At 47.5% G+C, this 25388-nt stretch overlaps 1 protein-coding gene across 1 annotated transcript in view; it reads right to left on the bottom strand.

The window, feature by feature from the left end:
• Positions 1–3457: 3457 nt before the first annotated feature.
• Positions 3458–25388, bottom strand: part of C3 (complement C3) — a 34775-nt gene continuing 12844 nt past the window's right edge. The window contains exons 20-41 of the mRNA XM_030879456.2: positions 20838–20980; positions 20533–20745; positions 19086–19152; positions 18903–18989; positions 17978–18181; positions 17406–17481; positions 16975–17134; positions 15863–15961; positions 13113–13269; positions 11472–11635; positions 10296–10454; positions 10088–10147; positions 9874–9964; positions 9701–9752; positions 7433–7520; positions 7228–7314; positions 5223–5328; positions 4729–4818; positions 4483–4566; positions 3959–4042; positions 3735–3870; positions 3458–3649 (exon numbers count right to left, since the gene is read on the bottom strand). Of these exons, the coding sequence (XP_030735316.1) occupies positions 3508–3649; positions 3735–3870; positions 3959–4042; positions 4483–4566; positions 4729–4818; positions 5223–5328; positions 7228–7314; positions 7433–7520; positions 9701–9752; positions 9874–9964; positions 10088–10147; positions 10296–10454; positions 11472–11635; positions 13113–13269; positions 15863–15961; positions 16975–17134; positions 17406–17481; positions 17978–18181; positions 18903–18989; positions 19086–19152; positions 20533–20745; positions 20838–20980 (2549 nt within the window). The 3' untranslated portion in view covers positions 3458–3507. The remainder of the gene's footprint in view (positions 3650–3734; positions 3871–3958; positions 4043–4482; positions 4567–4728; positions 4819–5222; positions 5329–7227; positions 7315–7432; positions 7521–9700; positions 9753–9873; positions 9965–10087; positions 10148–10295; positions 10455–11471; positions 11636–13112; positions 13270–15862; positions 15962–16974; positions 17135–17405; positions 17482–17977; positions 18182–18902; positions 18990–19085; positions 19153–20532; positions 20746–20837; positions 20981–25388) is intronic.

Genomic DNA, 25388 nt, shown 5'->3' with positions numbered 1-25388 from the left:
AAAAAAAAAGAATAAATAGATCTTTTTCCTTTATCCGTCTCTTGGGCACAGCAGGTCCTGAACCCCTTGCTCTAGAATGTTGCATCAAACATCTTAACATTGTAAATCAACTATACTTCAATTGAAAACCAAGAAAAAATTAAAAAAAAATTAAAAATCCAAAAACCGGGCTGCCGTGGTTAAGAATCTTGCTACCAATGCAGGGGACATGGATTCCCCTGTCCCCCGCCCCCCCCACCCCCCGGGAAGATCCCACATGCCGCGGAGCAACTAAGCCCGTGCGCCACAACTACTGAGCCTGCTCTCTAGAGCCCGCGAACCACAACTACTGAGGTCCCTTCGCCTAGAGCCTGTGCTCCTCAACAAAGAGAAGCCGTCACACTGAGCAGCCCACGCACCGCAACAAAGAGTAGCCCCCTCTCGCGGCAACTAGAGAAAGTCTACGCTCAGCAACAAAGACCTAACGTAGCCAAAAAAAAAAAAAAAAAAAGTTTAAAAATAAAAAAAACCCAAAACCCAAAACCCAACAACAAAAAAGAGTTCCAAACATCAAAATAAAAAATAGTAAGAGGAAATCACCATCCTGACTCTAGTTCCTTCAGTCCACGGGGGCTGACTACCTTTTTTGCTGTTAGGAAGGTTAAATTACTACAAAATGGGGAGAAAACTGTTTGTGTTAGACAACCACAAGCATAGGATCAAAGACAGTACAGGCTTCTGTACAGAGAAGCCTCACCCATCTGAACTGCATACAGAGCGGGCAAGTTGGTTGTGAGTTCAGTAATGCCTTCTGATGATGCAAAAAAAAAAAAAAGTATTAAGTTTCACAAGCTCTTTATAATCAAAAATATTTTCTCAGTTTCATATCCTCAGCTATTTTATTGAGTGGCAAGTCTTGAACTGAAAGTGGTCAAGAAGAATAATGTTGCATTATATCTCAGGAAATATTTTATGGTAACTTGTCAGATTGTCTATGAACAAACACACTTTTTTAGACGTTGATAAAGTCTTCTTTTCTTCATGAGATATTTTATATAAGAATACTTCAGGTGTGTTATTAGATGTGACTGATTTTAACAAATTCTATTAGATTTATATCAGCTAGTTACATGCTGTATTCATAGCCTTTTGTGAATCACCGCCTTTTTGGTTAAAAGATGGCCTATTTTGAGCCTTTGGATAGGGACATTCCAGTTTTTTTGTCAAGTTTTAAAAAAAATAAATTTATTTATTTAACTTATTTTTGGCTGTGCTGGGTCTTCCTTGCTGTGCGCGGGCTTTCTCTAAGTTGCGGCGAGCAGGGTCTACTCTGTTGCGATGTGCAGGCTTCTCATTGTGGTGGCTTCTCTTGTTGCGGAACACGGGCTCTAGGCGCGTGGGCTTCAGTAGTTGTGGCTCGCGGGCTCTAGAGCGCAGGCTCAGTAGTTGTGGCGCACGGGCTTAGTTGCTCCGCGCGGCATGTGGGATCTTCCTGGACTGGGGCTCGAAACCATGTCCCCTGCTGTGGCAGGTGGATTCTTAACCACTGCGCCACCAGGGAAGTCCTGACATTCCTGTTTTGTGACCAAAAAACCTTCAAAACTGTCCCAAACAGAAAAATAATGGCTATCAGAAATATGTTTTATTTTAGTGTGTTACCATTACTGTATTTGTTTATTGTAAAGGTGGACACTTAGTGTTCAGTGCAGTTTTCAATAAAAAGTAAAAATATTTCAAAAAAAAAAAACCTTCTGAGAAACATTTAGCCTGATACTTGATCAAACAACTGGTCACCATAGCCTAACAAAATTGACACATAAACTGAACCATCCTTCAATCTAAGTGACTTCACTGGCTGGCCCCGTTGCAGGCAGGCTTCCCAGGTCACCCTGATCTCCTTTCCTTTTTGGATACCCTCACTGTCTGAAATCAACTCCATGCTGTCTTTAGAATGTAAGGTCCTGTCTGTGCTGTTCACAGCCTAGAAACATAGATGCTAAAAAAAAAAAGTAAAAAACAAAAACATCCCACACATTAAAGAAACAAAGCAAGAAAAGAAACGAAAAATTGCACATAAAGGAGGGCAGGGGGGCCTGGCAGATGTCAGCTGTGACACCTAGTGAGTAATGAGGATCTCTGTGTCTCCCCTTGACGGGGGTGTCCGGCAACTAGAGGCTGGAGGGAGTTGTGGTAGACTGTGAGTCAATTTCCCCAACATTCCTGAAGTTGGGAGGTGGGGTTTCCAGGACCCAGGGTCTTAGGGGAAGGGGGCTATGCAGGCGTGACTTCCAGGTTCAGGGGGGTTTTCCTGTGATGACCTTACCGAGTCGGAGCCTGGATTCCACCCTCAACGGTCCTCAAGGGACCACAGGTGGAGTTAGAAGAGGCACTTGGGGTCCCTTGACAGCCTCACTCAACTGTGGCTGCTGCCCCACCATGTGTTTCTGGTGAGGCTGTGACCACAACAGCCCCTGCACTCCTTCTTCAACCGCTGAGATACGAGTCACATCTCTGGCTTGGTCCCTCAGGGCTCCAGCTGGAAACATCACCCTGCCTGACCTTTACCACCCCCTCCAGGCCCAGCTGCCTCACACAATCTTACCAGTCTGTTCAGGCCCATCTACAAAGTGGTGACCTGGAGGGTGGGGTGAGTCTAGACGATGCAAATGGGATGCGTGAGACGGGAAATGGAGTGAAAGTGAGCTGCAGATGAGAGCAAATGGGATGAAGATGAGAACAGGTGAGGATGGCAGGTAAGGATGCAGGTGAGCATGAAGGTGAGAAGGCAGAGGAGGACTGGAGAGTTCTGATGCTGGTGAAGACATAGGTAAAGACGTAGGGGAAGGTGCAAGTGAGAAGGCAGGTAAATACGCAGGTGAGGATGCAGATAAGGACGCTGGTAAGAATACAGGAAGACATCCAGAGAAGAATGTAGGTAAACATGCAGGTCCTCACACTGATGAAGATGCAGAGAAAATACAGGTGAAGATGCAAGTGGAAAGACAGGTGAGAGTATAGGTAAGCATGTTTGTAAAGATACAGGTAAGTTTACAGGTAAAGATGTAGGTGGGGGAAGCAGGTGAAGATGCAGAAAATACAGGCGAGTGTACAGGTTGAGTGTGCAGGTGAGAGAGCAGGTAAAGATTCAGATGAGATCCTGGTAAGAGTTCAGGTGACAGTGCAATAAAGAGGCAGGTAAGGAAGGTGGTGAGAACTCAGGTGAAGGAGCGGTGAGCTGCTGGTGAGGATGCAAATGAAAATTCAGGTACGGATGGAGCTGAGGTGCAGCTGAGATTCAGGGGAAGATGCAGGTGCAGGTGAGGTGCAAGTGAGGCAGGCACGTGCGCCGTAGGTGAGGAAGCCTGCGAACTTGCAGGTGAACTACAGGAAGTTCCTGTAGGATGGAGCTGAGCTGCAAGTGAGGCAGCGGGGGATCACAGCTGCCTCTCCCCCTCTCAAAGAGCTCCAGACTTTGGGAGACTTGTGAAATAGAACTGGAGCTTTATTTGGTGGACAATCGTGGTGGGATCAGTTGGGGCAGCCAAAGACCACCATGTTTTCGGTGAAGTTGGCCAGGTCCTGGCACAGTTTCTGGTTCTCCTCGTCTTGGCATTCATCCGCTTCAGGCCACAGCTCCACCCAGGTGTCCTTTCCGATGATGTAGCTGATGCTGGGGGAAGAGAGACAGGTCAGGAGGGGGAGGGGAAGGGCGGGGGGGGGAGGCGGGCACGCGCAGGCGCAGGGCGGGCACTCACTTGGGTTTCTCTCCCCACAGGTCAGAGGAGATGCCCCACACGAGGTAGTGGGCCCCCTCCTTCAGTTTGAGGGCTTGTCTGCACTTGATGTGACTGATGAACCTACGCTCCTGTTTAACTTGCACCTCATCGGAGCCTGAAGGGGAGGGAGAGGGAAGCTGAGCTGGGGGGAGGGACGGACACGGGGGAGGGGGAGGCAGAAAGACAGCAGACGCAGGGCTAACCTGATTTGATGATCTGCTCGATGACCATGATGTAATCGTCAAAGTCATCCGACAGCTCCTTCCTGAGAAGTCTGGTCTTGTACACTGTGGGCGGGGGAAAGAAGACAGTGTGGGTCCTGGGCAGGGTTGTCTGTGGGGCGCCGTCACCCAGCTCCTCCCAATCCGATACGGGCAGGACCACAGCCGGGCAGGCTCAAGCCCCCTGCCCGCCCCCCACCGCAGTAACATACCCAGCCACACTCACAGCCATGCACACAATCACAGCCGTCCACAACGACAGTCACAGGCACAACGACAGCTGCTCCTGTCCACGGACAAACTCCTCTCTCACACACGCCCACATACCATCCCCCTCATGACCACGGTTCCCCGTGCAATCAGAGCCCCTCACAACACATCACACACACAACCACAGCCACACGTAGCGATGACCACACGCGCCATCACACCTCCGCTCACACACAACCACGCATGTGCGCGCCGCCCGCGCACCCCCCCCCCAGCCCCGCCCCCGCCAGACTCACCATAGTCCACGCCCGGCTCGCAGGCCTTGTCCAGCCGGTCCTCCAGGGTGACCTTGTCCTCCGTGTGCTGCATGAAGCAGTTCTCTGTGGGGTGGGTGGGTGGGCGGGGGACACGGTCTAAGTCCCGCTTCTCGTTCAGGGCCTACCACCCACGAGTATGCCCAGCCCTCCCGGGTCACCGCCCCCACCCCGTGGAATCAGGGGTCCAGTGGGCGTGGCCACCCCTCCTGGCGCCTGCGCACCCACCCTCAGCACAGCGGCATGTATCTTTGTGGCAGAGTTTGTCCAGCATCCCGTCCTCCTTCTCCGGGTGGTAGAACCGGGTGCAAACTTCATCTGTGGGCAGACGAGATGGCGAGGGCTAGGGCCTCCACCCCAGAGACCACAGCTGGGGGGTCTCAGTTTCCCAACTCCAGTCCATCAGACCTGCTGAGGCCAGGTCCCCAACCCTGGGACCCTCAGACCCCTAAGTCCCATATCCCCAGGACCACCAGACTCCTAACTCCTGGATTCCCGGGACCCGCCAGACTCCTAGCTCCTAGATTCTTGGGACCCCCAGACTCCTAGCTCCTGGATTCCCGGGACCCTCCCAGACTCTTAACTCCTAGATCCCTGGGAACCCCAGACTCCTAACCCCTGGATTCCCGGGACCCCCAGACTCTTAACTCCTGCATTCCTGGGACCCCTAGACTCCTAATTCCCAGATCCCTGGGACCCCAGGCCCTAGGACAGCTGCTCACCCAGGTTGTAATAAGAGTACACCTTGACTGCCCCAGGCTGTATGAGCCCCACGTTGAAGTACTGGTGAACTTTGAAGGATAGACAGTCCTCCAGGCTGTGTGAGACCTGGAAAGGAGGAGGAGGTTGGTCAAGGGGGTGACATGGGAGGAAGTCCAGCATGGGGTCTGGAGGTTGGAGCAGTGGTGGAGAAACTGAGGGCTCAAGGAAGGATATGGGTGGGCAAGATGGGGGGGAGCAGGAATCTTTGCCAAAAATTAATGAGCAGTTCATCAAATCCATTTCTTTTTCTCCACGGCGCATGGCTAGTTTACACGTCTCAGCATGTTTTGAGTTCCGTGCGGCCATGTGATTGAGTTCTGGCCAAGGATTGCTATCTATATCCTTAAACACATTCCATGGTTAACAAGACTGCAATAGACATTTGAAAGTTGCTAAAAGATTAGATCTTAAAAGTTCTTAACACACACATACACACACACACACACACTTTATAACTATGTGAGGGGATGGATGTAACTAACCTTATTGTGGTAATTATTTCCCAATATATACACATATCAAATCATTACGTTGTACATCTTAAACCTATGCAGTGTTATATGTCAATTAAATCTCAATAAAGTTGCAATAAATAGAAAGGAAGAAAGAAAAAAGAAAGGGAAGAAGGGAGAGATGAAGGAAGGAAACAGATATACATATATATGTACATATACATAGGCATCATGTATATTTGGAGGAAAATGCTAACCATTAGTGAATTGGGGTAAAGGTTATATGGAACTTCTTCATTGTGCTGTGAAATTTGTCTGTAAGGTTGAAATTATATAAAAATTTTAAGGTAGAAAAATTAAAATACAAAAAAGAAAACCATTAAAAAACCCATCTCAAAAAAAAAAAAAAAGAAAGAAAAAACCCATCTCATGCACAACCCCGTTTTCTTCTAGAAAGGATGGATCCAGCAGAGGAGTCCAGAGTCCCAGGGATTACAGAACCCCAAGATGGAAGGTACGTGGATCCCTGCGTGACCACATGGAGCAGAAGTCCCCTTCCTTACCTCCTGTACCAGCTGGACTTTACACAAGTGGGACATACAAGTCTCTTGTTGAGACCCCCATATTCTTAGGGGTTTTATTATAGTAGCTAGTGTTGCTTATGCTGACTAACATGGGGTGAGGGTACAGGGAGTTAGCAGGGAAGATATGCGGATACAAGAAGCGGAAGAAATAAGCAGGAAAGAGAAGGAATTATGTTCAAGATAAAGACAGCAAGAGAAGGCTAGATGGAGAGAAAATAAGAGAAGAGAGAAATGCTAGGGGGTGGGAGCAAGGGAAGTCCTTTTTCTCCACCGAGCACTTTTTGTTTTAAACCAAGGTGGTTTTTTTCAATGGTTATTCAAGACTCTGACGAGAAGAGGCTGGAGGGAGCAAGTGAAAAATGAGGTTGGAACATGAGTGGTCAGAAGGTGAGTTGCAGGCTTCCCTAGTGGCGCAGTGGTTAGGAATCCGCCTGCCAACGCAGAGGACACAGGTTTGATCCCTGGTCTGGGAAGATCTCACATGCCGCCGAGCAACTAAGCCCGTGTGCCACAACCGCTGAGCCTGCGCTCTAGAGCCCACGAGCCACAACTACTGAGCCCGTGCACCACAACCACTGAAGCCCGTGCGCCTAGAGCCCGTGCTCCGCAACGAGAGAAGCCACCGCCATGAGAAGCCTGCGCACCAAAACGAAGAGTAGCCCCTGCTCGCCGCAACGAGAGAAAGCCCGCGTGCAGCAATGAAGACCCAACGCAGTCAAAAATAAATAAATAAGATAAATACATTTTTTTTAAAAAAAGGTGAGATGCTTCTAGAAGGTGGGTTGACCTTGTTTTACATGCCCTTTCCTCCCACACCAGCATCCCAGACCCTGTCTCCCCTAGGCTGGGGCTGGCCTGACCTGGAGACAAGGCCAATGGAGAAGCAAAGGCCAGCCAGGTAGGGGTCAAGATGCCAGTGGAAGCCTTACCTTGTCCAGGTAGATGATGAGGGTGTTCTTTGTGGAGTCTTTGTTCAGCTCATACTTAGAGATGTATCTGTCGACACCAGTGCTCAGCTGGGGAAGGGTGAGGCTTGTGAAAATCCCTCCTGCATCCCCTTCCCTCCCTCCAGCTCCTTCCAGACCCTGGGCTCCTTCCCATGGATCCCAGCCCCCGAGCCCAAGACCGTCATACCAGTTTGAGGTCGTCAATATCAGGAGAGAAGCCCGTCATCATGGATATATCCAGGATTGACATAGTGGAATCCTGGTCTCCCAGGTACCTGGATGGGGCAGGGGGAGAGGGGTTGGGCCCTAAGGTGGGGTCACTGCCTGAACAAGGGGGTCATATCAGGGACTGAGGCCTCTAGTTCCCACAGAGCAGCATAGAGTGCGGTTCGATTTTAGGAAACATTCCCCCAAGGGGAATACAGGAAATGTAGCATAATGACCAAGGTGATTAATTGCTCAGGTTCTGAAGCCCAACTGCCTGGGTACAAATCCCAGCTCTTTGTAACATTTGATGAGTTACTTAACCTCTCTCCCTGCCTTAGTTCTAGAGAATGAAGATATAAGAATATGGGCATGTTCTCACTTTGCATGATTCCGTTACCATGGTCTAGTTCAATAGCATCAGTCCCTCAGCACCATGGTTCAGATTTCAGTACCACGGTATATTCATCGTGAGTAATGACATAAAGGACAAATCTTGTTGCTAGCTCTTCACTCCACCAATCACTTCATAAATAACAGATGCACCTCACAACCAGTGACCAATCACATCCCTTCTTTCAGAGTCTGTTGGGTCACTGAGCATCCATTCTTCAGTTCACACACAGACAGCAAGGAGTGAGTCGTGTCACTCCTTTCTCTCACAGTGGAAAAAACCTGTGTGATATTTTACAAAAATGGATCATTGAAAGAGGGAATTGGCCAACAAAGATGAAAGCACAGCCATGAAATGAAGAGTGATAACACTGGAAGTAAACTTTGAGTAAAACATAAATGGAGTTAGAGAAAAAATAGAAGACCACGGGGAGGTTGACTCTGCTGCCATTTGCAAGATGAGCTACGTGGTCAGAGGAACTTAGTGAGGCAAACTGATCAACACAAGTGAGGAAAGTGGTTGTGACAAAAAGGATGTGGATGTCCCAGAGGAAGGGACGCCAGCAAAAACCATCATCACATTAAAGGGTCTCTTGGATATCTGATGACATTGAAAGCTCAAAGAATGAAATATTGGAAGTTGACCCAAACTTAGAAGAGAACGTGACAATTCACTATGGCACGAAAAGATGCTTGCTTTATCTCACAAGTTAGACAAAGAGAAAAAAGGAGACACTGTCCCAACCACAGTGCTTTGGAGAAGTATCTTACAAAGGGGGGAAAAAGGAACCCAACCAATTGTTGTCTCGGTGTTCTGATGTTTTAAATTACAGTGTACTCAACAAATACTCATCTTACTGTACTTTCATTTCTCCAGACCTTTAAAACTGGCAGTGTGAGAGTTTTTGATGTTGTGACTAAAATTTTTAAAGGTCATGGAAAACCATAATTCAAAAAGCGTCATGTACCAAAATGTTCATTGCAGCTCTATTTACAATAGCCAGGACATGGAAGCAACCTAAGTGTCCATCAACAGATGAATGGATAAAGAAGATGTGGCACATATATATAATGGAATATTACTCAGCCATAAAAAGAAACGAAATTGAGTTCTTTCTAGTGAGGTGGATGGACCTAGAGTCTGTCATACAGAGTGAAGTAAGTCAGAAAGAGAAAAACAAATACCATATGCTAACACATATATATGGAATCTAAAAAAAAAGAAAAAGGTCATGAAGAACCTAGGGGCAAGACGGGAATAAAGACACAGACCTACTAGAGAATGGACTTGAGGATATGGGGAGGGGGAAGGGTAAGCTGGGACAGAGCGAGAGAGTGGAATGGACATATGTACATTACCAAACGTAAAATAGAGAGCTAGTGGGAAGCAGCCGCATAGCACAGGGAGATCAGCTCGGTGCTTTGTGACCACCTGGAGGGGTGGGATAGGGAGGGTGGGAGGGAGGGAGACGCAAGAGGGAAGAGATATGGGGACATATGTTTACGTATAACTGATTCACTTTGTTAAAAAGCAGAAAGTACAGAAACTAACACACCACTGTAAAGCAATTATACTCCAATAAAGATGTTTAAAAAAAATAAAATAAAGGTCATGGAACAGTTGTAATTTCATGGATGATTAAGATGACTTTGTACAGACTCAGCTTACATTGTCATTGCCAGTCTCACACTGTCATGCAAAGTGAGGACTGCTTGCTGTCTCCTTGTGGGTATTTAGCACAGGACTAGATGCACAATACACTCTCAGAAAGCATTAAGCATCACAGTTATTATTTGTAAGAAGTCTTGCTAGAGACAGAGGGATGGCCAAGATGAACCCCAGTGACCCATCTCTTACCTTGTACAGATGTCAAGGATCATGGAGCTTTTGGCATCCTGAGGCTTCTTGACTAGAAACACAGAAGACAGAAGGATGGCGTAGGGGGTTTCCTGGGTTCTGATCCAAGAGGGAGGGAGACATTAGCATGGGGGTGGTGGAAGGGTGACAGATAGGGTCTGGACTCCTTTTACCTGGTTGGGGGGCTGGATGTAAGGAAACCCGGAGGTCAAACTTCTTGCAGGTGACTTTGCCTTTGAGTTTGGCGTGGTACACGGTCACCACCTGGCGAGATGAGAGGGGAGACAAGGTGTCAGCCCACTTGACTTGGGAAGGAGAGGGTGCCTCTGGGGCAGAGGAACCTAGAGAAAGTGGTGGGCCAAGAAGGTGTGGGTTCCCGTTCCTTACCGACAAGGTACCCTGTCCTTTCCCTTGAGCTGTTAATGTGAAATCCTCATTTTCCTTGGTCTGTGGGGAGTGGGGAGAGAGAAGAGAGAGCATTGGGAACCAAGCCTTCCCCTGGCTGTGATGGGCATCTGCCCTCCCTCCCGCCTCCTAGCAAACTCTGACTGGCATGGAGGATGAAAGTGATGAGGGTTTGGCCAGGTGGCTATACCTCTTCTGAGCGCAGGAGGCTAGCAGATTCCCAGATGATACGATGTCTGATCTGAGAGCTGCGGCTGGGTAGTTGGATGGACACATCCAGGTTCAGCTCCTTGTGATCAGGGACATCCTTCTGGTACTGGGCCAAGGCTTGGAACACCATAAAAGTGGCCTGTTGCCCATGACAGAGAAAGAGGGTGAATCTAGAATCTACTGAAGGATGAAGAGACTCAGATCAGACTTGGGGCCCTGAGGCTGTGACCTAGAACCCACCAGAGAGGGTGAGAATACGACTGGGGGTTGCTGGATACCGAGGACATGTCCTAGAACTCTCTGAGTGAGAGAGGTTCAGACCAGAACTTGGAGACACTGGGAACATGTCTAGAACCCACCAGAAAGTATAAACATAACACTGAAAGTCTAGCCACACTGAGAAGGTGGTCTAGACCCATCCAGAGGAGAGAGTCTGAGACAAGAGTTTAGAGGCACTGAGAATGTGTCTAGAACCCACTCATGAAAAAAAGAATAAAATTGGAATCTGGGAACACTAAGCATCTGATCTAGAACCCAAAATTGGAATGTGACGCCGAGAATGTGATTGAGAGCCCACCAGAAAGAAAAAGGGTTAAACTGGAATCTGAGGTTGCTGGAGTTTGAGGTTACTGAACCCATGGTCTAGAACCCATTAGAGACTAGAATAACTGAGAACCTGGTCTAAAACTCACAGTAAGATGCGGTAACACTGAGAGCTTGATGGAACTGAGAACATGGCCTAGAGCCCACCAGTGGGAGAGAAAGGCTTGGATAATGGCCTAGAATCATTAAGAACCTGGTCTAGAACCCACCAGTGAGACAGGATAAGATGGGAACGTGGTAGAAATGGGAACATGGTCTAGAACCTACAGGAGGAGAGAGAGGCTTACACCTGAACCTGGGCCCTGAGAACATGATCTAGACACCAGGATGGAAAAGGAGGCTCAGAACACAGCTTGAGGCATCCAGAATGTAGTCTAGAATCCATAGATGGGTTTGCAATTAAAAAAAAAGAAGATTTCTCAACTTCATTCCAATCATCCTGCCTCATGGGACAGAAGCACTGCCTCTCTTGGTCTCGGTGTCTTCTCCAGAAAGCTAATGGGAGGCCATAGGAGGTTGGGATGCAGGTGCCTGGGGGTGTGGGGCTACTTGCCTGCGTGGAGCCGTAACCACCTCCGTAGTATCTCTGCTCATTGAGCCAGCGCACAACAGGAGGCACAGAGTCAAAGTCTTTGAGCATCAGCAGAGCCAAGAGGGCGTAGGATGTGGCTTCCACGTTGTAGAGCTTCTGGCCAGGCTCCTCCCAGCGGTTCCTTTCTGCAGGGAGAACCCCCACCCCATAATGCTCACTGCTCTGTCTAGCCTGTAAATAGCTCAGAGAAAGCTCAGAAAAAAGACTCATACTAGACCTGTTGGTGTTCAGGTGTCCTGGTCCACATTCAAGGTCCTCAATCTGCTGGCTCCTGCCTCATTCTCTTCCCTCATTAACCTTCACTTCTCCATTTGAATTCTGAACTGCAGCCCCACTGCAGGAGATTCCCTAAACTTGCCATGCTAATTCTTACCTCTGAGCCTTTGCATATTCTGTTCCCTTGACTTGGAGCACCTTTTCTCCATCTACTCCTGGTTGGTTCTTACCCACCCTATACAATTCAGCTTCAATGGCACCCCAAGATTGGGTGAGGCCCTTCTTCCTGCTGTCTCTCAAAGTATCCTGTGCTTCTCCCATCCCAGCACTATGATGCTCTACAGTAACCTATTAACTCATTTCTTTCTTCAACTGGAGTGTGAGGCCATAATGGCAGGAGCTGTGCTGTATTCACTGTGGTGTCCCAAGTGCCTAAGAAAGTAACAATGGCAGAGACTGTCACTAAGAACCATACCCTCCTCTTCCTGGGTACACAGTTGGACTACATCTCCCAGATGCCTTTGCAGGTAGGTATGGCCACATGACTGAGCTCTGGCCAATGGAATGTGCACGGCAATGATGGGGACCCTTCCATGTCTGGTCCACCTCCATTGCACAGTCTTCCTACTTCCCCTTCAGCTTGGATGGGATGTGTTCTGAGGCCCCAGAGTGGCAGAGCCTGGAAAAGATAGAGGCCTGGATCCCTGCATTGCTGTACGGAGGAGAGCTGTTCACCAACAACAAACTTTTGTTGTGTTAAGCCACTTCAGTATATGTTACATTATGTTACTTGAGATATCTTATTATCAGTGAGTGCAAACATGATACAGTGTCATCACTGTGCTGAATTCCCTATGGCATTATCTTATCGGATCTTAATTACCCTTGAGATAATGATATTATTAACAATATTAAAGGCAACGATGCTATCAGTGATAGAGCTCTTACAGTATGCTAGACCCTTTTCTACTTGCATTATTCATTTAATCTTTACAACCACCCTATGACATAGGTATCATTTTAAGATGAGGAAACTAAGGTCCAGAGAGGCTAAGCAACTTGTACAAGGTCAGACAGTGAGAAAGTGGCAGAGTGGGATTTCAATTTATATCTGTCTGATGTCAGAGCCCATGTTCTTAATGACACCTCACTGCCGTGTCATAGCAAGTGCTCAACACACAACATTCAACATTGTTGAATGAACTGTGCAATGAACCTTCTTGTGTGGCTTACATTGAGAACTTTTCACACCATAGAGTCATCCATCCCAGCTCAGCTTGGAGCTGTCCATCCCAGGGCAGCTTAAAGCCATGCATCCCAGCTCGAGAGGGCCACCCTCACACCCCAGCCATGCATCCCTCTTTACCCCTCCAGGCTGCCCCTCACCTGTGGCTGTGTTCAGAAATTTGTTGACGAGGGCATCGTCCAGCTTGCCCAACAGAGCCAGGGCGTAGCCAGCAATGGCCACAGTGTATGGTCTTTGCAACTCTATGTAGTGGTCTTCAAGGAAGTCTCCTGCCTTAGTGATGCTGCGCCCCAGGCTCTATGACAAAGAGGATTGGGTGCTCTGGTCAGGTGGGCGTTGCTGCCACAGAGAACTGGTAAGGATCACATAAGCATCACTTCTTGGGCACCAGGTGGTTTCTGTCCTTGGGACCTATCTGCCTTGCATCTGTCTATTTTCGAGGGTTTCCCATTGTGAGCTGCTTTGCTGCTGAGTACCTAGTCTGTGCTGGGGTGGGGGGGGGGGCGAGGGAGTCTATATACCCTGTGTTGTGCTAGTAAATGTTTAAACAACATTGTTAACAACCAGCTCTCCAGTGGAGGCACGGGATTGGGGGGTGGGTGGGTGGAGGGGTTGCTAGTTTATAGATTGCCAATTACGGTGGTGTAAAAACTTCCACGATGGTCAATTTCAAGCTACTAATGTGATGTCCCTGAACATGCAGTGGGGAAGAGATGTCCCCAAAAGGCCCTCGTGAGCTAGTATGAGGCAGATTCAGCACACCAAGGGAACACCTCTTATCCAATCATTATCATCATCACAGCTAGCTCTTACTATGTCCCAGTCATATATCTGCTCATTTAATCTCATAAAATCCTATGAGACAGGTATTATTTTCATCATTATCCTACTGCACAGATAAAAATACTGTGACCCAGAAAGATGGGGATTGGGAGAAGACATGATTTGAAGTGTTTGCTGATTTCCCTGGTGTCAATACTATCATGGCTGATTTCAACCTAGCAATGTGGCATCACTGAATGTAGATTTGGGAAGAGATGGGCAGTAACACAACATCATATAATGTTTCCACCATACAGATACAATAGACAAAAGTAACCTCAAGAGAATATGATAAAAGGTAGCAAAATATTTAGGAAGTGATACATTTTAAGTGTTTATTACCTGTGTTTTTAGTGTTTAATGTTTGCAGTTTAACTGTAAGTTGATATAATTTAATTTTTAACAATGATTGTCTTTAACAACCAGCTTGCAAAGTCCTGGAAATTTAACAACTGGCTTCCACAAGCTGGGCAGTATCCTGTTGATTTAAATGCCAGCAGTCTGGTTCCACAGCCTATGCCATACTTCATGCTGTGTTGTAGAAGAAACAATCCTTTTGCCTGCCCAGCTATCCCTCCTACATCTGTCATTGACTGTTGTAAGAATACCTCCTCCCTTTCATTCACATGGCCACAGTGGAAGCAGCCATATTTGCCCACTAAGACCTACTTCCTGGCCTCAGCTGATTGGTCCAGGGGTGAATCCCTGACCCAAGCTGAGCCAATCAGAATCCTTCACTGGGAATCTGAGCTCTAGCCTTGGTCTGACTATTTCGCCAAGGAAGATGGCCATGTTCTGCCAGTCAGGCTGGATGGCAGGGAAAAGTTGAATTATTGGGCGAGAAGGGAATGAAAGACATGTGAGAACATGAAGAACAAAGCATCCTGGCAGAGTCCCTGAGGCTATTTTCATTTTTTTTTTTTGACTTCACAGGCATGTGGGATCTTAGTTCCCCAACCAGGGATCGGACCTTAACCACTGGACTACCAAGGAAGTCCCTACTTTCATCTTTGAATTCGATAAATTCTTAGATCCCTAAAATAAAATTCCCATCTATTTTTGTACAATCTAGGTCACATGTATGATAACTAGGACACATGTGTGACATCTAGGACAACTCAGAGAGTCCTAAAAAAAAGCAAAGATTATTATACCCATTTTACAGATGCACACACTGAGGCCCAGCAAGGGGAAGTGCCTGAGAGTCAGGATTTGAGGTCAGTTCTGTCTGACCCCACAGTTCTAGTGCTCTTTTCTGCTATAATTTCTCTCAAATCTTCAAGGTTGGAACCAGGAAGGCCTGGGTCCCTCTTGGGCATAAAAGGTAACAGCCCCCTCCCCTCCACCTCTTTTCTGGGGTTCTGAGGAGGGAGAAGCAGCTGGCTGCAGGGGAGGTCCTGAGGTTCCCCACTAGGGCAACTAAAATTCAAACAACCCACTCTCAAAACCCCAGGGCAAAGCAGAGGGAGTGATTACAGATTCTCAGGAGCCTGTCTTTCTAAGCTTCTCTGCTTCAGAACCAAAACTAGAGGAAAAGGGGATAGCAATGAGCCAACATTTTTCATGCTTTTCCTTTTGGGGTCATGGACCCCTTTAAAAATCTCCTGAAAGATCCCTCAGACTAAGGTAATAATCTTGAGGATTCCGCCCCCACTCCCCTTTTAGCTCTGTGTCCTGAGTTTTCTTTAGGGAAGCAGCAAGGATACAGATGTAGGAGTGTTGTGGAAAGCAAGCTGAAGGGGCTTTTGTTGAAATTGGCTACAACTCTCTGACAATGGTAAAGCAGGCAGAAAGGACCTGATCTTTGATTTCTCTGTGCCTCAGTTTTCTCTTCTGTAAACTGGGGATAATAAGAGTAGCCTACCTCTTGGGCTGTTACAAGGATTACAGGACTTAAACTTGTCACACTCTTAGATGAGTCATCTTAGTTAGATACTCTTATGGCTGCTGTGGTGGTCGTTACCGCACTGGGAGGACTGGAAATGGCCCGAAAGCAACACCTCACCTTCCCAGGTGGATGTGTCCTGCGTGGGGGAGAGGAAGAAGGGAGAGAGCGGGGGACACTTACGTTGACCTGTGCCTCGCAAATGTCTCTAGCCTCCTGCAGCGCGATGAGAACAAACGCCGTGAGGGACACGTCTTTCTCCTCGGGATTCTTGAAGCCACCCTAGAGGAGAAGCAGGAAACAAGGATAGGGTCACCAGTGTGTTCCCACACGCCAACCAACCCCCCTGTAGGATCAGCCGGTTAAGGCAGCGCTGGGTCTCTTCCCAGTTTCTCCCCAGGAGGGTCAAGCTCTTTGGTATTCGTTCATTCATTCTGCAAATGTTGCTGATGGTGTGGTTGAGATGTTGGATGAAAACCAGACTCCGGCCCCAGCCCTCATGGAACTCCCCATCTGGTAGGGGAGACAGATAGGAACCAACCAGCTCATCAACAAATATATAATTACAAACTGATGAGTGCTGCACAGGAGAAGTGGATGTGGCATTGAGAAAGGACAGTGGGAGTGTGACTCAGTCACGGAAAAGTGTCCCTGAGGGATGACAGCTGGAACCACAATCTGAACAGTGAGTAGGAGTAAACTCTCAAAGAGGGCAGGGGTTAGCATGCCAGGCAGCAGGAACAGCATGTGCAAAGGCCCTGTGTCTGTATAGAGCAAGGCTCCCAGCAGTACAGGTGGAGTGTGGAAAGAAGGAGGTAAGGCTATGAGGCTGGAAGCCTGAAAGGTCAGGCTAAGGCATCAATTCTCCAACTTAAGCACACCTGGTGGGGGTGGTGGGGGGGAGGGTGTTAAAACTTAGATTCCTAGGCGTTGCCCCTAAATTTTCTGGTTCAGTGCATCTGGAGTCCAGCCTGAGAATTTCTGACATTTTGCATTTCTAACAAGTTTGCAGATAGTACTGATGCTGCTGGCCTGGGGAGCACACTTTTAGGACCACAGCTCTGAGTTCTGTGTTTAAGAGCAATGGGGAGCCAGGGGAATTTCCTTTTGCACCAGATCCTGTAGGTCTCTGGTTTTTGCAAGGGAGGAATGACACTTTCAGTTCCCTCATTTCCCTATTCCCACACACAGTGAATTGGGCAGTGGGTGGATGACGGAATCTTCCTCCAGTCCATCCTGTGATGCTCAGGTGCCCTCCTCTCCCAGCCTGCTCCGTATCTCTCTCTGCCTCTTACAATCATTTCTTTGTGTATCACGGGCCCATCCTCCTGGAAGACTCCATCAGGCTTCTGCTTCTCTAGGATCAGCCATTTGACGGCCCCACAGAGGACCTCGGAGTCGATGGCGATGAGGTTGGAGGCCAGTGAGAAGACCTTGACCACGAAGGCTGTCAGCCTGGTGGGTGGGTACAGAGCATGAGCCAATTGTCTCTGGGATCCGGAGACTGGCATCCCAGACAACCAATGAGCAGAGAGAGGCAGGGCCTAGCCTGGTCGGCCCAGGTTCCCTTCCCAAATCTCAGGGCCCAGCGTTGCCTGCAGGTTACACAGCGGGCTGGTACCTTGACTCTGGGTGGCGACCCACCTAGACCACCCCAGGCCGGGATGCAGGCCCTGCTCAGGGAGGTGCAAGGCTGAGGATGAGCAAGCTGACCGTGGAGACTCACCAGGTGCTGGATGGCCGGTTCAGGAAGGCGGCGTAAGCCGAGTTGGGTTGTCTGTAGGCCAGCTGCTGGGTGTACCCTGCAGGGAGGAGAGAAGTGTCACTAGAGGCTGCGTGGAGGGGGTGGCTGGGGTGGGTAGGCCAGGTAGGGGAGGGGCTTAGAAAGAGGATAAAGATTCTGTGAGGGGCGGGACAGGGGTCCAGAGAGGAAAGGTGGGGCTCTGGGCAGGGAGCGGGCATATAGGAGGGAGAGGGACTCAGAGAGGGTGGGAGGATCAGAGAGGAGAAGGGGAAGGAGTTCTCGGAGGAGAGGGGATGCAGAGAGAGGAGGGTTCTCAAAATGGGTTCTCAGGGGCAAGCGGGCCTCAGCGGGGGAGGGAGCTCCGAGAGGGGCTCAGAGAGGGGTGAGGGAGTGCTCTCAGAGGAGGGGCGGGGCCTCGAGATGGGCGGGGTCTCAGGAGTGGAGGGGGCTCAGAGGGGCAGGGTCCAGGGGTGGAGGGGTTCCATAGAAGCGGGTCTCAGAGAGGTGGGGTCTCAGGGCCGGAGGGGGTTCAGAGGGGCGGGTGGGGCGCACACCCTTCTTGATGAGCTCCAAGGACTCCTGCCGCTTCTCCAGGCCGAACTTCTCCCACTGTTCTGTGTTGTCCAGGTAGTGCACCGCGATGACCGTGGGCGTCATGCTGATCATGTTCTGCTCCCCACAGCCCGAGGGAGTTTGGATGAGGTGCTTCAGGCGCTCCCCGTTGATGGCGTCCTCTGTCAACTGGGCCACGGGGGTCCCTGCAGCCAGGCGTGAGGATGGCACTCAAGTCTGGGGCTGCCCCCAGCATTTCCAGGCTCTGACCAGCCAGGGCCCAAGGGGTCAGGGACAGCTGGGAGCATGTCAATGATGGAAGTGACGCACGGCTGAGTGGCTAGAGGGGGCTCTGCATTTGTGGGCGGTGGGAGTGGGCTTCTGCTTCACAGGGGAACTCCGGTCCCTGGGTCCTCTGGTTACACCAGTGGTAAAATAATGCCAGGAACAACAACCATGAATACTTTTATCATGCTTAATGCTATTGGCTAGGCTCTGTTCTAACACCATACAGTATCTCATTTAATCCTCCCAACAACCCTTAGATATCGATACTATTATTCACCCCTATCACAGATGAGGAAACCAAGGGTCTCCTCCCAAAACCTTACAGCTCTCAAGTTGCAAGGTGCCTTTCCAGCTCCGTCTTGCCCCTTCCTGCCCCAGTTCTCCATCCGAGGCGATTAAATCCAGAACTTCTTCTCTTGAACTCTACTGCTTCTTTATCAGCAAAAGCTATTTGCTGAACTAAGTACGGCCTGGAGCCTTCTATAAAGCAGATTAAGGAGGGGTTCTAGCTGAAGAGGAGGCGGGAAACACAGTGGTTAAATACTCCTGGGATTAGATGGAACTGGGCTCCCTGCTTAGGGGTCATGGCCCCCCAACACCATTCTGGGTCCCCTGGGATTGGGGCCAAGGGCATCTCACCTTGCAGGAGGATCTTGGTCTCTGACTCCGTGCCTGGGACTTGGTCACTGAGATCGGCGGCTTTGATTTCCTCTCGCTGCACTCCCTCTGCCGGGTGAATGGGAGATACCAATGGCACCAGCCCCCTCCCACCCCACCCTGCATCACCACCCAGGCCTCACCCCCTCTGCCTCGCTGACTCACTTTGGCCCAGATGTTCTGGATCCAGTGTGCGGACGGCCACAGTTTTGTTGACTCTCATTCCTTCTGGCTGGACAGTGTTAGGGGTAGGGGGAGTCGTGTGAATAAAAGGGCAGACAGACAGTCAGCAGGGCACTGTTCTTGGGATTACTGTAGCATAAGGCATGATGGCCTCCACCTGACCTTAGCTGTATGACTGGAAGTCAGTTACTTAACTTGTCTGTGCCTCAGCTTCCTTCCTTATAAGGAGGTAATATAAACATCTACCTCGGGCTTCCCTGGTGGTGCAGTGGTTGAGAGTCCGCCTGCCGATACAGGGGACACGGGTTCGTGCCCCGGTCCGGGAAGATCCCTCATGCCGCGGAGCGGCTGGGCCCGTGAGCCATGGCCACTGAGCCTGCGCGTCCGGAGCCTGTGCTCCGCAACGGGAGCGGCCACAACAGTGAGAGGCCCGCGTACCGCAAAAAACAAAAACAAAAACATCTACCTCATACCCACTGTTGTGCAAATTAATAATAAAATTATAAATTAATAAAGAAATAACAAGACCTTTAGAAATCTTCCTATGTGCCTAGAAGATTGCTTTCCTGGGGTTAATTCATGTAATCTTCACAACAACCCACTGGAGTGGGTACTGCTATTATCAATGCCATTTTAAAGATGGGGTAACTGGGATACAGACAGGTGAAGTAACTTGCCCAAGGTCACACAGTGAGTAGAACAGAATTTGGGCTTGAACCTGGTACTCTGCTCCAGAGTCTGTTCTTAAACCAAATGCCTCTCAATGGGCTAAATAAAATAAAAATCTAAAAATAAAACAAATAATATAAAAGTAAAACAAAAATTTTAAATAAATAAATAAGAATAAAGAAAAAGAAAAAATAAATGAAAGAATGTTCATAAGTACTAACACAGTGGCTGACACATAAGTGCTCAATTAAAATAGGGGCTATCTTAATTAGAATCAAAGGCCCAATGTGAGCCGTCATGTGTCTACAGATAAACATTTTTATTTTATTTATTTATTTATTTGGCTGCACCGTGCGGCTTACGAGATCTTAGTTCCCTAACCAGGGATCGAACCCGGGGCCACAGCAGTGAAAGCGCTGAGTCCCAATCACTGGACTGCCAGGGAATTCCCACCAAGATTTTTAAAGTCAAAAGAAAACTCCTATGCTGAAAGGTGTTACAAAATGTCATATTTGATATTAAAATATATTTTAATGAAAAAATATTATTGATCTTTGTTTGAGCTTTTGGGTGCACCCTAAAATTGTGTGCCCAAGGAGAATACCTCACTTGCCTCACCCTAATCCCGGCCCTGCTTCCAAACCTCCAGGACTCCTGAATTTCCTAAGGTTGGCCTGGGTCTCTAACCTGGGTTGACAGCACAGGGAGAACAGGAGCCTTTCCTGAAGGACGAGCGGCAGCAGGTACCCCAAGGACTCACCACGACCTTCAGGGTCTTCTTGACGCCATCACTGATGAAGTGGTTGTAGACAGCAGCCTTGACCTCCACCTCATGGAGGCCGACCTTCAGGGGCACAATGACATAAGGCACGGGCACCGAGGACTTGGGTGGGATGATCAGAGTCTGCTGGTGGCGCTTCTTGGCCGTTGCCAGGCTACAGAAGGCTGGATTGTAGAGCAATTCCACCCTCACCTGCCGGGGAGAGAGAGTATCAAGTCAGGGGAATGTACCACAGACCCTCTTCTCCAAGCCCCCATCATGCTTCCATTGCACCAGGGGCCCACCTTGAGCTCCTCCGCCTCCCGGTAGTTGTAGAGGACGGCTCGGATCTCCACCTGCTCATTGCGCACAACAGAGTAGGGTAGACGCAGGTCAATGAAGAAATCCTGCATCACCGTGACCTCATAGGGGTCAGCCACACAGATCCCTGCCCGGGTGGAAACAGAACATGAAGTGTCAGGGATGGGGCAGGGGGTGGGCCAGGTGGACTGGATCCAAGTTCAAGTCCAACTTCTTGCCCCTACCAATGTCTCAGTGCTTACCTCTGACCGCTGGAGCTGTCCCAAGGTCAGCCTGTCTTTGCAGAAGCCCATAGACGAACCATCATTAATGGTGATAACTTACAGATGGTGGTGGTGGCTGGGAGTTGCCACGATTTAATGGTTCCCATTTTCTCTGTAATTTTACTCATAGATAGATATGTAGGAGGGAAGAAGGCAAGCATAAATGAAGGGTCTATATGTACGATCTCCAAAATGGTAGCCCCAAGTGGTCACTGGGCACTTGAAATGTGGCTAGCTCGAGTGAGAACTGGATTCCTACTTTTATTTCCTTTTAATTAACTTAGATTTAAACTTAAAAAACCAATGCTCATTGTGAATGTAATAAAAACCACTGAATTGTACACTTTCAAATGGTGACTTTCATGTTATGTGAATTACATCTCAATTTTAAAAAGGATGCTTGATTCAGTGATTGGAAAACTTTTAAAGTTTTTAGTTTAAGTATGTTTAGAACAACTTGGATAGGCCAATCTACCTTTTCAACTGTAAATTTTATGGATCCCGAAATACAGATCAGAGTATTTTCAATGAAAAGTTAGCATCCTAATTTAGATGCACTGTCAGTATAAAATACATGGCAGATTTCAAAGGCTTAGCACAAACAAAAATAAAATACATGGGCCTTCCCTGGTGGCACAGTGGTTGAGAGTCCACCTGCCGATGCTGGGGACACGGGTTCATGCCCCGGTCCGGGAAGATCCCACATGCCGTGGAGCGGCTGGGCCCGTGAGCCATGGCCGCTGAGCCTGCACGTCCGGAGCTTGTGCTCCGGAACAGGAGAGGCCACAACAGTGAGAGGCCCGCATACCGCAAAACAAAAAAAAAAACTTGATTAATAAATTTGAGATATTAATCGGTTATTCTTAAATATTAATAGATTTGCTATTATAACATGATTACTGTGGTAGTGGTTTTGCAAATTTTTACAAAATGTTGAAATAATAATATTTTGGATATATTTGGATTAAATAAAGTGTTAAAATTGATTTAATCTACTCCTTTTTTGTGGGGCTACCAGAAAATTTTAGATGACATACACAGCTTGCATTATATTTCTAATGGACAGTGCTGATCTACATTGTAAAAATTAATGAAAGGACACCTCAACTAAAATTGGAGAAGGGAAGGCCTGTAGAGGGAGCTCTGATGCCCTACCACTGACTTCAGTTATCCCAAACAGGAAGATGTTATCCCAAACAGGAAGATGTCAACAGATCCCAACAGGAAGAAGCTTCAATTACAGACCCCAACTGGAAAAGATGTTTGCACTCCCAAACAGAAAGTGCAATTAACTTAACTACAGCAGGAGGAAGGAAGATTTTCTTCCTGCCCAGCAACAAGCCCAGCCAATGAAAACACTGCAGCTCAGCCAATGAGAAACTGTCTTACCTGAATTGTTACTTTCCTCCAATGAGGACATTTTTCTCTTGCTGATGACTTGTTTGCCCTACCCTTCATTCTATAAAAACCTTTAATTTTGTACAACTCCTCTGAGTATCTCTCCTTGCCAGATAAGATGCTGCCCAGCTCATGAATTGTTTAACAAACCCAATTAGATCTTCAAATTTACTCAGTTGAATTTTGTTAACAACATTGAGCAAAACGATGCTTAAAAACAGTGGTTACTTGTGATACAACAGTTACCAGATTAAATGTAAGCAAAGTGTTGATGCAAGTGAAATTTGTGAAAACATTATCACGTTAATAATAATGTTACACCAAGAAATCTATTAAGATTGGAGGGAATTCCCTGGCGGTCCAGTGGTTAGGACTCCCTGCTCTCACTGCTGAGGGCCAATCCCTGACTGGACCAGGGTTCAATCCCTGGTTGGGGAACTAAGATTCCATAAGCCACGCACCACCGCCAAAAAAGAAAAAAAAAAGATCTGATAATTTTCCGTATTCTTCAATGGCAGAAAAAATAATAATCAGAGGCTTGAACAAAATCCTTATTTCCCAATCTACAGTCATTTACTCATCACCCTCGGGTGCTATAGTCACTGGTTTAATTTACCATTTCTTACTTACTATTCACATTTTTAAACTCAAATTTAATTTACTACGGTGCATGAGAACCCAGGTTCTTGTGCTATAAACAGGTTACCTCAAGGAAAACAAAATGATTTTGTTAAATACTAGTTAGCTTGTGTTGCCCGCAGAAAGCTAGACCACTCTCTCTTCGTTTAAAAAAGGAGTTAAACAAGAAGTAGAGACAAGGTGAAGACATCCTTGCACCAGACTTAGCTTTTCTCCTTGAATGAGATGGAAGGAAGAATGGAAAGAGAACCAAAAAAGGAATGACTTATGATACACAATTCCTGTCACTTCAAGGCAGTGAAACAATTATTCTGTGTGATACTGTGACAGTGGCTACAAGTCATGATGTATTTATCCAAATCCATAGAATGTACAACACCAAGAGTGAATCCTAATGTCAACTATGGACTTCAGTTCATAATAAGGTATCAGTATTGGCCCATCCACTATAACAAACGTACCACACTAATGCAAGATGTTAACAATAGGGGAATCTGGGGGAGAGAGGGGTACGTGGCACCTCTCTATACTTTTTGCTCAATTGTTTCTGAAAACCTAATACATTTTTAAAAAATCTCTTTGTTAAAAAGAAATGAGGGAACTAAGATCCCCCGTGCCACAGGGCAACTAAGCCCGTGACCCACAACTACTGAGCATGCAAGCCACAACTAGAGAGCCCACGTGCTCTGGAGCCAGTACACCACAACTAGAGAGAAGCCCTCACGCCAAAATGAAGAGCCCGCGCTGCAACTGAGACCCCACGCAGCCAAAAAGTAAATAAATATTTTTTTAAAAAGACATCACTACGCCAGAAACTAACACAACACTGTAAATCAACTATACTTCAATTAAAAAAAAGAAAGAAAGAAAGAAATGACTTCTGATGCCTGCTTTGTGTCATTTAAGGGAGCGTCTATGCATCTCCGAAAGGCATTTACCCTTTGATCCCTAAAGTATGTTCGACTCCAATAATAAAAATAATAGCTCACACTCATTGAACATTTACAATGTGTCAAGTACTATTATCACTATTATAAAATCCCAACACTTTGAATAGGTACTATTTCTATTGTGCCCCTTTTACGGATGAGCACAGAGAGGCTGGGTAACTTGACGAAGGCCACACAGCTGCCCCGAGGAGGACCTGCGATTTGGACACAGGCACTTGGGCTTGGGAAGCTCCTTGCTTTTAACCTTACTGACTCTTTAATTCCTAATAGCTCACAAGTCTAAAAATTTCAAGTTCTATTGGTTATCATGCTTCAGTCTTTATTCTGAAGTTTGGATTCCTGAAAGTTTCATTCACTTGTGATCCTGGGCAAGTCACCTTCTTTCCCTGACTTCAGTGTTCTCAGTTGTAGGAGAATCATAGTACCAACCTTATAGGGTAGTTGTGAGCATTAAATGAGGTAATATGTAGAGAGTTAATGATGTTGAAAAGACATCACAGGCAAGATCTAAAAACCACAGGGATTCTGCCCCCCCCCCCTCCGGGGACATTTGGTAATATCTGGGGACATTTTGGATGTCACAACCAGGGAGATGGGTTGCTACTGGAATCTAGCAGGTAGAAGCCATGAAGATACCCAACATCTTACATTGCACAGGACAGTCCCCTGCCACAAAGAATGACCCAGCCCAGAATGACATCAGTGATGAGATTGAGAAATGCTGGTGCAGGGAAGAACTCTTCCAACATTCATGTCCATACAAATCTCCTGGGGATCAGGAGATGTTTCCAGTGATAAAATGCACATTCTGACTGAGCAGGTTAGGAGTGACTAAGATTCTGAATGTCTAACAAACTCCCTGGTAAACCTACGTTACCAGATTGCAGCTGGCCCAGGGAATAGGCTTTGAGGGGCAAGGATCTAACTGTGGTTTTCAACTTTTTTTTTTTTTTTCAAGCTGCAGGAACTTTTTTTTAGGTAAAGGGAACCTCACACACAATCTCGATATATGGAAATGTACAACAGGCAAATATGAAGATGCTCTGATTTGAAACAGGGATGGGGGCCCCAAACTAGAACAGTGCTGAGTGGCTTTGGAGTCTCAGGCAGAAGGAAAACTATGTGCTCTGTGCATATGATTTCATCTGCCATCATCACTTGTTCAAGAGAAATTAGCAGAAAATTGCAATACCTTGCATTAGAAGCAAGATAGACAAAGAAGCAGATTTTGAAAATCTTGAAGCCAGGAAAGTAAAATGACAATAAAGTAAAATTTATGATAAAT

Source organism: Globicephala melas, chromosome 3, assembly GCF_963455315.2.
Source record: "Globicephala melas chromosome 3, mGloMel1.2, whole genome shotgun sequence".
In the NCBI taxonomy this organism is placed as follows: domain Eukaryota; kingdom Metazoa; phylum Chordata; class Mammalia; order Artiodactyla; family Delphinidae; genus Globicephala; species Globicephala melas.
The sequence above is the reverse complement of the archived record's forward strand: the minus strand, read 5'-3'. Positions and strand labels throughout refer to the sequence as shown.